Genomic DNA, 13,290 nt, shown 5'->3' with positions numbered 1-13,290 from the left:
GTTGGGCCGCCTCGTGACTCCACGAGATGTTGAAAGGTGATGCGAGGAATCTGACACTGCACTGTTGCCCTTCTGTTGTCTTGTACCAGTCTTGCCACTCTCCGTTCTTCCCTAACATTGACTAGTCACTGACGGCCACAATTCGCACGTTCAGACCCAGATTTTCGGCTGACAGTCTTTAATCACTTTAACAACAGCTGCTCTCGAACATTTAACGAATTCTGCTGTTTTGCTGATACTCGCTCCATGGCTCCGAGCGCCAACAATCATCCCACGTTCAAAGGCTGTTAAATCGCGTTGTTTACCCATATCTTTAGGAAAAAATCACGTCTACTGTCGTGGTAAACAACCTGCTTCCCTATTTATAATGGTCTGGCCCTCTAGCAACTTCAGCGCAAAATTATAGCTAATTTCCCTACAAACGTCAGGTGGTCATAATAATCTGGCCACTCAGTGTATTTCCAGTGCTATTTTTCCAATGCTGTTTATGCCATTGCCAACTGGATTGGTTTATTTTATAATAGCGCTTTTGTTTTGAGTGTCATGAGCTTGTCTGTTGCATTTTAAATATATAAAAGCAACTTTAATATGGTTTGTTGTAGTTTTGCATTTTGTGCAATTATATTGAGAAAACTGTATGATGATTAGTAGACTGTTCAGGAATATGAGCAAGATGTGGGTAGACTGCAAACCTTGAGAAGTAATAAGTGGACTGCTATTCCCGATGTTTGCTCCCAACCCATGATTACAAATCATAAAAAGTATATATTTCTCTGCAATTTCAGACATTATACTGACTCCCTTTGGGATTTGTAAATTTTTAAGCACAGAGCTTTTATATATTCATTTTATATGCTCCTGTCCCGGTCTGGCCATAGGCTGGAACGTGACCTAATGAGAATATCAGTCAGTGAGAGCCAGAGGCGGCTCTAGAGTTTGCGAGGCCTTAGGCAAAACCTAAACATGAGGCCCCACTCAGGCCTGTGGGGTCTTACCAAGGCTCTGTGGGGTTTAACCAGGCTGGTGAGATCCCGCAGAGCACTGGTGAGACCCCACAGAGCCCTGGTGAGACCCCACAGAGCCCTGAATAAATTCGGGCTCTGTAGGGTTTTACCATTGCTCTGTGCGGTTTCACCAGTCTGGTTAGACCCCTCAGTGCCCTGGTGGGACCCCACAGAGCCCTGGTCAAATCCCAAAGAGCCCACCAGGGTAGGGTCCCAACATGGTTTCACCCCACAGAGCCCTGGTGAGACCCCAAAGTGCACTTGTGAGACCCCACACAGGCCCGGTTAAACCAGGGCTCTGTAGGGTCTCACCAGCACCAGGGCTCTGTAGGGTCTCATCACTAGCCTGGTGAGACCCCAAAGAGCCCTAGTGAGACCTCAAGAAGCACTGGTAAAACCAGTGCTCCGGAGGGTCTCACCAGAACTCTGTAGGGTCCCACCAGCACCAGGGCTCCGTAAAGCTCTCTAGGGTCTCACCAGGGCTCTTTGGGGTCTCACTAGAGCATCAAGGCTCTGTGGAGCCTCACCCAGATTCTGGGGAGTCTAACCAGCCTTTTAAGACCCACAGAGCCCGGGCAGACCCCACAGAGCTCTGGTGAGACCCACAGAGCCCTGGTTAAACCTGTAGGGTCTCACCTGGGCTATGTATGGCCTCACCATCACCAGTGCTATGTGGGATCTCACAAGCCTGGTTAGTCCACACAGAGCCCCGTGAGACCCCACAGAGCCCTGGTTTAACCAGGGCACTGTGGGGTCTCACCAGGGCTCTGAGGGGGCCTCACCAGGGTAGCAAGGTTCTGTGGGGTCTCATCAGGGCTCTGAGGGGCCTCACCAGGGTAGCAAGGTTCTGTGGGGTCTCATCAGGGCTCTGAGGGGCCTCACCAGGGTAGCAAGGTTCTGTGGGGTCTCATCAGGGCTCTGAGGGGCCTCACCAGGGTAGCAAGGTTCTGTGGGGTCTCATCAGGGCTCTGAGGGGCCTCACCAGGGTAGCAAGGTTCTGTGGGGTCTCATCAGGGCTCTGAGGGGCCTCACCAGGGTAGCAAGGTTCTGTGGGGTCTCATCAGGGCTCTGAGGGGCCTCACCAGGGTAGCAAGGTTCTGTGGGGTCTCATCAGGGCTCTGAGGGGCCTCACCAGGGTAGCAAGGTTCTGTGGGGTCTCATCAGGGCTCTGAGGGGCCTCACCAGGGTAGCAAGGTTCTGTGGGGTCTCATCAGGGCTCTGAGGGGCCTCACCAGGGTAGCAAGGTTCTGTGGGGTCTCATCAGGGCTCTGAGGGGCCTCACCAGGGTAGCAAGGTTCTGTGGGGTCTCATCAGGGCTCTGAGGGGCCTCACCAGGGTAGCAAGGTTCTGTGGGGTCTCATCAGGGCTCTGAGGGGCCTCACCAGGGTAGCAAGGTTCTGTGGGGTCTCATCAGGGCTCTGAGGGGCCTCACCAGGGTAGCAAGGTTCTGTGGGGTCTCATCAGGGCTCTGTGGGGTCTCAACAGCCTGGTTAAACCACTCCAGGGCCCTGGTGAGACCACACAAAGCCCTGGTTCTGTGGGGTCTCATCAGGGCTCTGAGGGGCCTCACCAGGGTAGCAGGGTTCTGTGGGGTCTCACCAGGGCTCTGAGGGGGCCTCACCAGGGTAGCAAGGTTCTGTGGGGTCTCACCAGCCTGGTTAGATCCCTTCAGGGCCCTAGTGGGACCCCACAGACCAGGGATCTGGGGAGAGCAGTGGGGATCCAGAGAAGCGGCGGGAGGAGAGGACATGGCGATCTACCAGTGATCGCTACGCGATCGACTGGTAGAGCGCGATGGAACGGTAGATCGCGATCGACCTTGTGGGCACCCCTGCTCTATAGCTTGGAGTCATTCTGCAGTGCTGTACATTGCATTGCTGAAATTTGTAATCGTGGCATGGATTGGATTCCATGAATGCAGCACTGGATCACTTTGGGTTCTGAAGTGATCCAGCGCCACCTTAACGGAATCATCAGCCATGTTAGGCTATCCTAAAATAGAAATGGGCCTCTGGAATATAGCTACTCACTTCATGTAGTATACTATGCTAGATTTGTATTACTTCATCCTTGGGCAGCTTAAACAGGCCTGTCCAGAAGCCTGTTTCTATTTCAGGATAGCCCAGCACAGCTGATGACTCTGTGGAGGCGGGGCTGGATCACCGGATCATGTAGAGGTGGCACTGGATCACCTGATTCCGTGGAGATAGCACTGGATCACCTGATTCTGTGAAGGTGGTGCTGGATCACCTGATTCTCTGGAGGTGGCACTGGATCACCTGATTTTGTAGAGGCGGCGCTGGATCACCTGATTCCGTGGAGATAGCACTGGATCACCTGATTCTGTGGAGGTGGTGTGGGATTGCCTGATTCCGTGGAGATAGCACTGGATCATCTGATTCTGTGGAGGCGGTGCTGGATCATTTGATTATGTGAAGGTCGGCGCTGTATCACTTGATTCTCTGGAGGTGGCAATGGGTCACCTGATCCTGTGGTGGTAGCGCAGCATCACCTGATTCTGTGGAGGTGCTGCTGGATCACTTGATTCTGTGAAGGCGGCGCTGGATCACCTGATTCTGTGAAGGCGGTGCTGCATCACCGGATTCTGTGGAGGCGGTGCAGGATCACCTGATTATGTGGAGGTGGCATTGGATCACCTGATTCTGTGGAGGCGCTGCTGGATCACTTGATTCTCTGAAGGTGGCACTGGATCACCTGATTCTGTGGAGGTGGCACTGGATCACCTGATCCAGTGGCGGTAGCGCAGGATCACCTGATTCTGTGAAGGCGGCGTGGGATCACCTGATTCTGTGAAGGTGGCGCTGGCTCATCTGATTCTGTGAAGGCGGTGCTGGATCACCTGATTCTGTGAAACTTTATTGACATTTCTTTTGCGTATATTAAATAACAATCGAAATCCTCAAGTGGTTAATAATGATTTCGCTTTATGCCTTCAGTGGTAACTGCCCATTATTGGCCTGTCATTCTCTGGTTGCGGCACTATTCCTCTTATATTTTCTACTCATCTCCAAAATGACCGCCTTATAATTTTATATTAGTTGCTATGTAACATTATATCATGTCACAAACCTTGACAATTCAAACTCAGCATATAACGAAAAAAAAAATTTGGAAAGGTTATTTTAGTGCAAACTGCATTTTAAAACTTTCCTTAAAACCAGAAATATTACTATCTGAACATGTGTGCAAACCATGACATTTTCTGCTCTGCTCAGGAGAAATATAAGTATCACAGGCTAATAATAATAGTCTAAGCACCACATGCATAAATCACATCAACAAAACAATGAAAGCATGGTATAATAGAACTTTTAAGGTGCCATGGACCCAAACAATTGTATAAAATTATAAACATCTTTTTATTTGTATTTTTTACACATTAAAAACTTTTTTTTAGGACAGAAACTTATTTTTATATAAACTTTAATGGGGCACATGGATACCAGCACATAAATAATATGTAAAAAAATAATGACTGTATAACAATCAACCAACACCAAATTGTTCAGCAGAGATCTGAATGCCTAAAAGGCGCTGTCCAATGGAAGCGAGAATCCTGCTAAGAGAAGGGGAGCAAGTCCAGGTGGATTGGATCCATGTCTAGTAGCCATCTTGGCATTTTCTGTGGAGACATTATTCATCTTTTATTCCTCATATTTGAAAGAGTCATTCTTATATTTAATTACCTGGTTCCCTATGGCACATATGTGGATACCCTTTAGAGCCCTTTCTCTATCACCCACGGATTTATGGAAAAAAAAAAATCGCACCATATCAACTGAAGAAGCAGAGGGAACTTCTGTAAAATGCGTTAAAATGCGTTAAAAATAAGTGTCCTTGTCTTCTCCCGGGCAGAGGCAGCGGGGGATTCGACGAGAAGTGAAAGAGCACTTCAGCCGTGGGTGGGGGGCCCTCCCCCGCCGCCGGTTCCTTCACTTCTTCTCGGATCCCCGCTGGGGAGAGCAGCGGGGATCCAGAGAAGCGGCGGGAGGAGAGGACATGGCGATCTACCAGTGATCGCTACGCGATCGACTGGTAGATCGCGATCGACCTTGTGGGCACCCCTGCTCTAGGTGATACAACTATTTTAAGAGATATGTTTTGAGTGCATGTTTGGGAAAACCACAAATGTGCCACCATTGTTAACATTTGTGGGAATTACATATGAGAAATATTCTGTCACTGCTGTCATGTGCTAGTATCCATGTTTCGTATAAAATCATATGAAGTTGTTAATGTGTAAAAAAAAAAATGAAAAGATGTGTTTTATAAATGTATATAATTGTTATAGTTTTATTCCATGGCATTCTAAGTGCCATTCACAGCAGTAGCACAGACAATTCAATTTGCATTGGTTTAAATTGGCACAGTTCACCCCACTGTGTTACCTCATGCTGTACTTTTTTTTAGCGCAGCACAATGCAACATGGTGCAACCACATTGCACCACTCTGCCGATAATGAAATGTCACTCGTCATATTTCAATCAAGTTCTAACATAAAAAGGGAAGCAGTGAAATGCACTGCAATTGTTGCACCAGCACTGTGGCTGTCAACACACACCAGCTGCTGTGCCCTTAGCGTGGCTTGGTGTTGTGAATAGGCCCTAAAAGTACCATTATACTATACTTTTATTGTTTTGTTTATACACTTTTAACAGTCAATTTTTTTAAACTTTTATTTCCCCATATGTTCAGGTGGAATTGTCTCAGAATTATTTACAGTTGTACTTTAAGCCAGTGGAATTGGGCATCACAAACTCCCTTGTTCCAGTGAATTGTGAACATTTGGATTTGCACTTTAAAAGTAAAAAAGAAAATGTCTGTTGATAATAAATAAATACATAAATAAATAAACATAAAACAACTATCTACTTACATTTTGGTACTGTGTATCTGCCCTTGCCTGAGTTAAAGCAAGGCTGTATACATCTGGTGCATCCCATGATTGGATGATGGAAGTCAGCAGAGCTTTAGCATTCACTAAACTAAGGGAAAATGTACTCTGCAAAGGGCAAATTCCCTCGCAAAGTGAATAGCCTATTTGTCTTTAGTAAATCAACCCTTTAGTGTCTATCAATATCTCCTTTGTTCTTCACTTTCTTCTAAAAGTGTTAAAGACACTTGTATACTGCATCATCAGTATATGGCCATATCCGTCCCTGCATTATCAATTTTCCTTTACACTGTTGCAGTATTCAGTGTCTGCCAACTTGGCCCAGATTTAGAAAAAACAATGACCTAGGTAAACCCAGATTTCAGTTATGCTTCACAGGGTAACGCTGAACATTTATGTGGCCTTTTCAGAAGTCTAAGTCAAAACACAAATCACTGAAGGCTTGCAATATGTCTGTTTATGTGTCTAGCTGTCTTTAGTATGGAGTTTATATCAGAAATAGTGTGTGATTGAGATATTGCATGATTTTCTAATTTAGATAGAAAGTTATTCAAATGTATATTTAATGTTTTACTAAATATTTCAACGTTTGCATGTAAATTGCCTTATTACTTAGAAGAGCATCTAATGACGTAATTCTTATTCTTAGGGTAATGGAACAACTTTTTCTGGAGCCGATAGGCTCCCCTCTCACACTGATGTCCCAAATTCAGGTAAGAGATGTAGACATCTTATTAATGTTGATGATTCCTACATAAAAGCACCTTACCTGTGAATACGTCAGCTGGGTGAGAAAATGCAAATGTCATGTACAGTCTTTTATGGCAAGCTGTTCCTTAAAGCAGAACTCCGGGCAAAAAATCTTAACCCTTGCAGTGGGGCTACCTCCACACTGTAAAGGGTTAAGTTCTCATTTTGTGTAGGGAGCTAAAATAAAAACTTTATACTCACCTAAACCATGATCTCAGCTTGCACTTAGACTGCTCCCTTCAGCCTGGCTCCCCCTCCACTGCAGCAGTTAAAGGTCCAGTGATTCATCACGTTCTATACAGGGTATAGAGTGTGAGGATGCCGAGGGACATATCATCGCAGGAGTGGAGGAAGCGGGGCAGGAGCCAGCCGGAATCGTTGTTCAGGTGAGCATAACTTTTTTTTTTAGCTCCTTAAACAAAATGAGCACTTAATCTTTGTAGTGCGAGGGGTAGCCCCACTGCAAGGGTTAAGATTTGATTTGCCAAGTGCTCTGCTTTAATAGACCAGTGTAAGTTTGATCAGTTCCAACCTCCAATTCCTACCATTACTATAGAGAGGTTTGGAGTTTAAGGGTTGTGGTATATAACAACCATCTGAGGTTTGAAGGGTGGGGTCATTCAATCCGCATGACCGGGATTTGAGGTGCATTTAATTAATATGGGAAATTAACATATTATATATAGTACTCTAGCAACTTCTAAGTCGACCTGCGCTACAGTTCTGTACATTACAAAATGTTACATTTACAACTCAACTCAACTATACTATATTTAAAATAAAATATACTGGAATACAGAATGACAGGCAAATAAAATTCCAAACATTCTATGTTAGTGTTAATGGGCAATCCAGCATGTTCAACTTTCTTAATTTTGTTTACCGATGTGTTGAACCAAAATAGCTTTCCTTTCCGCCATCTCTGCTACTTGCATACTTATATAGTTTGAATTGTAGTTGGAATTGAATATAGTTGACGAATATGAATAGGTAACTATAAGCAATGTTTATCTTTGACTGCAGAGTCCTGCCCACATGGCTGTCTTAATGGAGCACTTTGTACTGAAACAGGTTTATGTGACTGTGACACCTTTCAGGCACAGGGAAACAGATGCCAGTATGGTATGATTATCTTTAATGTTCCGTCAGTCCTCTTTCTTTACTTAATTTTATTTTGTTTTTGTCAGTGGGACACAGTGTGGGGTACTATACACATTAAGGACCCAACAACAGAAACCTGGCAAGGATTTAACCCTTAAAAAAAGATTGGGATTTAATTCCACTTTCAAAATATTTTCTTTGTTGATATGCCAGAAATTGGTGAACTTCTATCTTCCTTTTGTAAGCTGACAAAACTGCAACTGCTGCACTGAAACCTCAAGCAGCGTTGTCGGCTGTGCCCAGTTGTCCTCTGCTGGACTAAATAACCCCTCCCACCCCCCTTCATAACATGGAGAGGGGGTGTTCTATAGTCTAGCAGGGGAAAGCTCAGCCAGGGCTAACAACATTCATTACATTTTGTTGGTATTAACTGATGAATATCATACCCTTTGTGTCTATCCTACAACATGTAGAGAATACAGAGTATTTTGTTTTTAAATGTCTATTAACATAATTCCTTTATATACATACCAACCTTGAATCTGGGGGTGTGGTGTCCTCGTTCCATGTGATGATTCCAAATATTTTGTATACAAGTATCATTCCTTGATAAAATACGCTGTATTCTAGACATGTAGGATAGACACAAAGTCTATGATATACAGTACATCAAGCAATACCAACACAATGTAATAAATATAGTTTTCAGTAAAGTTGATTCTCTGCAAACACTAATACTTACAAATATGTTTGGCTTCAAATATGAATGCTGTTTGTTTCTTTGAAACAGTTTGAATTTTTTTTTATCCTTGTCTCCAAGTACCAAACCCTGGAAAAGAAAGAGATGGGATCTGCAGAAGCTGGGGTCAATACAATTTTGAAACCTTTGATGGTATCTACTTTTACTTCCCGGGAAACTGCTCCTACATATTTGCCAGAGATTGCATTAATCCAGTGCCTCTGTATACTATATGGGTGAGTAACTGAAAATCCAAAAGTAAGTAGCAAAAAGAGGGCAGTGTGAAGTTTACCTGTTTCCTTTTTGGCATGTATAGCTATTAAACCTGCACTGGGGATGGGCGAAATTGAGAGCTTCCATTTTTCTGACATTTTAGCGAAGATCAAGATATTCCAACAAAGTTTCAGTATATTTGGCAAAACACATTAGAGTCATGGTGAATATAAAATGTTTTTGTAGTTTTTAAGGGTGCTGTGGTTTTAAAATGGATCTTGGGGATTTTGGAAGCTCCATTAAATGATCCCGGACATGATTGTGTGCTAAAAAGCCTTTAATTAACATCTTAATAGTTTTTTTACACAAAGAAAAGAACAAACTGCAAAAAATGCTGCTGTACTAAATTATTGCCATGACCATATGTTACTCAGATGTCTTATCATTTTAATTCACAGATATCAGCATTACTGAATCACATTATTATATTCAAAGTGACACTTAACCTGGGAATTAGATCTTAAAAATGCATTCAAATACCTTAGCTATTAACAAAAATGTATCTTATTTGTGTATTTCTCGGCTGTAGATCCTCAAATTATCTCTGAATTCATGCTGACACTGTCCTTCCTTCTGGAGGGTGGCTAAGTTTATTTCCCATGGTCCCTGTGTGTGATGTAAAGTAGTCACCATTCCAAGCTCACTCATGTGATAGACTACAATCTCACATTTAGTTTACTCATTTGTATTGAGATTGTACTCCATCATGGGAGCGAGCTTAGAGCGGTGGCTGCTTTACAACACACACAGGGACCATGAGGAACAAAAGTAGCCACCCTCCAGAAGGAAGACAGTGTCAGCACAAAGTCAGAGATGATTTGGTGATCCACAGCTGAGTGATACACAAATAAGATATATATTTGTTAATAGTTAAGGTACTTGAATACATTTTTAGGATTTAACTCCTGAGTTTAGTGCCACTTTAAGATAAGTACTTCTTTCTTACTATGAGTAAAGAACTACTTGTTCCCATCTCCCAGCTGGGCCACATGATCTTTGGTCTTTGGTCTTTCAATCATTTCTACAGAGAGTCATCATCGGTGACATGAAAGGAATAAAAATGCTGTTCCCATGTAGATCCGGAAATACCCTTTTAATGTTTTTTTTTTTTTAATTAGGTTCACAACAGTCCTATATGTGATGGTTCTGTTTATACTTGCACACGGTCAATCAGTATGTTTTTCTCAAGCCAAGAGGAGATCACAGTTTCTGGTTACGAAGTGAGAAAAGGAGGAGTAAGGTAAGAACGCATCTCATTAAATAAACATTATCCTTACTATGCAGGGCTACTAGTTACAATAAATGGTTCTCTCACCTGTTCTCTATTTTAAATACATTAGCACTGTGATAAACTGGCAGTCACTTTACTTGGCAGGTAACTCTTCATTGTTGCCTATAAGCCATATAAGAATTGGCATTGATGATATCTTTTATTCCTATAATTTTAAAACCTATAAATTTCATATGACATCACTGAAATAAAAATATTTTTGATATTATTGATTTCATGAACTGATGCTGTTTAACAGGAAAACAATTAACAAACGGGCCCTAATCATTCTCTCCTTAGTTCCAATATGTTTATCAAATTAAGCAATTATACTGTGTAACTTGTTTGCAGTTGCTTTGATTTGCATTGACCTTACATAACCAAACCTACAGTATCATGCCCAGTTAATATCTGATGGGCTATTTTATGTTATTGCATGCCTGGTCTTTTCAGTGACCCCCACCCCTCCATTCAGTAGCACTCGGTACTCGGTTTCGGTAACAAGAAAAAGTGCTTGTTTTAGACAGAGGGAAACTGAAAGATGTTTTTAGCTGACTTTAAATGTGATGCACTTCATTTTATAATGTTTCTACCATCTACTGCCAGGGTGATATTGCCACAAACTGTGGAAAATGTATTTATTGAGAGGCTAGCTGACTATATACTAGTGAAGACTACCTTTGGATTTTCTCTTGCCTGGGATGGAGGATCCGGAATATATATTAAATTGACAGAAGATCATAAAGGGAAACCTTGTGGCCTTTGTGGAAACTTTAATGGCAACTGGACAGATGACCTTACAGTACAACACAGTAAGTAATAAAGTCTACATTTTAGCATCTGCTTACACATATATACTGTATGTGTTTGATTATCAAGTTTTCGATAAACTAACCATTTAATTTAAACATATTTGTCATATGTTCAAGTATGAATTCTTCAAATTTCTCAATTTTACTTAATGGAGTGAGTACAGGTTTTATTACATGACCTTATTTAGAGCTTATGTTTTCTTTGTATGATTATGAACTAATTTTTTATGAACTACTAAAGCTTTTAGTGTTGATGTCTTAAATTGTCAGTTTATCCAAATCCTGATATTATGTGTGTAAGTAAAATCTTTTAAGTACAGTTATAACTTGCTTATACTGTATATCTCGGGGACACTAGTGGCAATATCTCCTTTCCTTAGTTTCCTCTTCTTTTCCTGTGCATTTTAGATTGCACTCCTTCTTACGTAGTGTGTCTGTCCCCGATGCTCCCTTTTGTAATGGCTGCCGTAAGTATGCAGGCATGGAAAATTAACCTCTGCTTGGATTAAACTTTCTACACTTTCTAATATGACTGTAAACCAAGTACCCGGAGATACCTGCATATGTGAATATACCCCCAGTAACCCTAAAAACACAGGGCACTCAGTTATATAAACCTCAACTTTAGTAGGAATGGTGTATAGCAGAAAGACTTCGATTTCTGAAATAATAGCTGTCTAAATGAATGTGCAGGCACCTCTAGATATCTGCCTTACTGTCATGCTAGCAGTTTTTCATGTAATCTGCTGCACTGAAGGCCCTCTCTGACATGATACATGCAGCAGGGCAGGCTAGAACATCAAGTGCATATAGGGCCACCTCGTCCAGTGGAACATCCTTGACACCCAGCAGTGCAATGGGATGAATGTTTAAAAGCACTTTTGTTACAGCCTTGCTGTGCGTGCCCATGTTTTCTTGACCTGGGCAGGAATGGCTTTATGAGGAAAGAAAAAATGTAAATCAGTAAATAATGTTTAGCAAAAAAAAAAAAGATAAGTAAATAATGATAGCGGGTTGGAAAATAATAATGTGGAACTACCCAGGCCATGAACTAGAGAAAGGAAATTTTTTTCCCAACAGAAACCTGCTAAGGGGAAAAAAATTGTAAATAATGAAAATCATCTGATCACACAGGCCAGAAACTTTACACTGAATATGGGAGGAGTTGCAGTGAATGTTTTTTTTTTTTAGTGATCGCCTATATTAGGCAATGCAGTGTGTGCTCTAGGAGGGACACAGGAGGGATTGTGTCACTATTTCCTACCCCACTGCAGAAATGTTAGTAGTCTTTTCCAAAGGGGCCATGGCCCATGCATCTTAGAAGGACCACCTTGTGGTGAACATGTCCCTTAGAACCTCTCCTTGTACCATAATCACCTGGAAGGAGGAGGTGAAAGAGTAATAGAAGGAGTGGAGGGAGGAGAAGGTAGGTGGGGAGGTGGAAGATCAGGTTAAGTAGTAAGTGGAGGAGGGAGGAGGAGGAGGAAGGGACCAGTGAAGAGGAGGGGGTGAAGGTGACTGCACTGTGAAAAGACACATGGTGGCACCACTAATACCAGAAGTTTGCCACATCCTGTATCCTCCCCAGCTGCAGGAAGATTAAGCCAATGTGTCTTAAACGATATGTGCATGCTTACTCGATCATATGTTTGTGGTTATATGTACCCTGCCACTGACAGCATGGTCCAGCTACACAGTCACATTATGTTCCACATACTGGTGGAGGGCAGGGATGACCTTCTGGGCAAAGAATTTTAAGCTGGGTATCAGCCACTGTGGTGTAGCACAGACCATATACTCATGGAAGGGGGTGATTCTTTGAGCTGGAATGGGAGCAGCTGCAAAGTTATGGGTGGATTTGGGGAAATGTTTTTTCTGCTCCAGCAGCTGAGGAAGAGATCCCTGTCTTGGGAAGAATCCTAAGCCTCTGATATCCTTTATGAGACTTTACTTACTGCCAATAGAGGCTGTAGATGTTGCAGAGAATGAGTAAGAGAATGATGGGGAAAGTGAGGAATGAGGAGAAAGAGGGGTGTGGACCTTTTGCTGCTGGCTTGTCACATTAAAGTGCATCTTCCATCAAGCTCAGCGGTGCAGAGTCATGTGTTTTCTCATGTATATGGCACCCAAATGTCTGCTACTTTCACCACAGCTGCAGTCATAGGCTTCAGATCACAATGCTGCTGTTGGCAGCAGATACTGTACAAAAGGCCCACATTGCAGAACTCTGTAGACTGGCCCTGGGGACAGCAGTGTGCCACCTTATCATCCACACGCTCCTCATAGCTAGAGCCTAATTCGCAGGAAGCTCCAACTGCATCTTGCAGTTCTCTGCATAATGTTCCCTGACTGATTTGTTGCTAAACTCTCCTCCCCTTTATGATCATGGAACTAGCTTCCTCAGCAGCAAAACAGCAACTACAGC

General features: G+C 42.9%; 1 protein-coding gene across 1 annotated transcript in view; it reads left to right on the top strand.

Moving 5' to 3' along the window:
• Positions 1-13,290, top strand: part of OTOGL (otogelin like) — a 141,789-nt gene that overhangs the window by 15,899 nt on the left and 112,600 nt on the right. Inside the window, 5 exon segments of the mRNA XM_018552912.1 lie at positions 5,722-5,830; positions 7,694-7,792; positions 8,592-8,746; positions 9,902-10,023; positions 10,660-10,872. Coding sequence (XP_018408414.1) covers positions 5,722-5,830; positions 7,694-7,792; positions 8,592-8,746; positions 9,902-10,023; positions 10,660-10,872 — 698 coding nt within the window.

Source organism: Nanorana parkeri, unplaced genomic scaffold (genome assembly GCF_000935625.1).
Source record: "Nanorana parkeri isolate BGI_ZX_2015 unplaced genomic scaffold, ASM93562v1 scaffold101, whole genome shotgun sequence".
NCBI lineage: Eukaryota > Metazoa > Chordata > Amphibia > Anura > Dicroglossidae > Nanorana > Nanorana parkeri.
The sequence above is the reverse complement of the archived record's forward strand: the minus strand, read 5'-3'. Positions and strand labels throughout refer to the sequence as shown.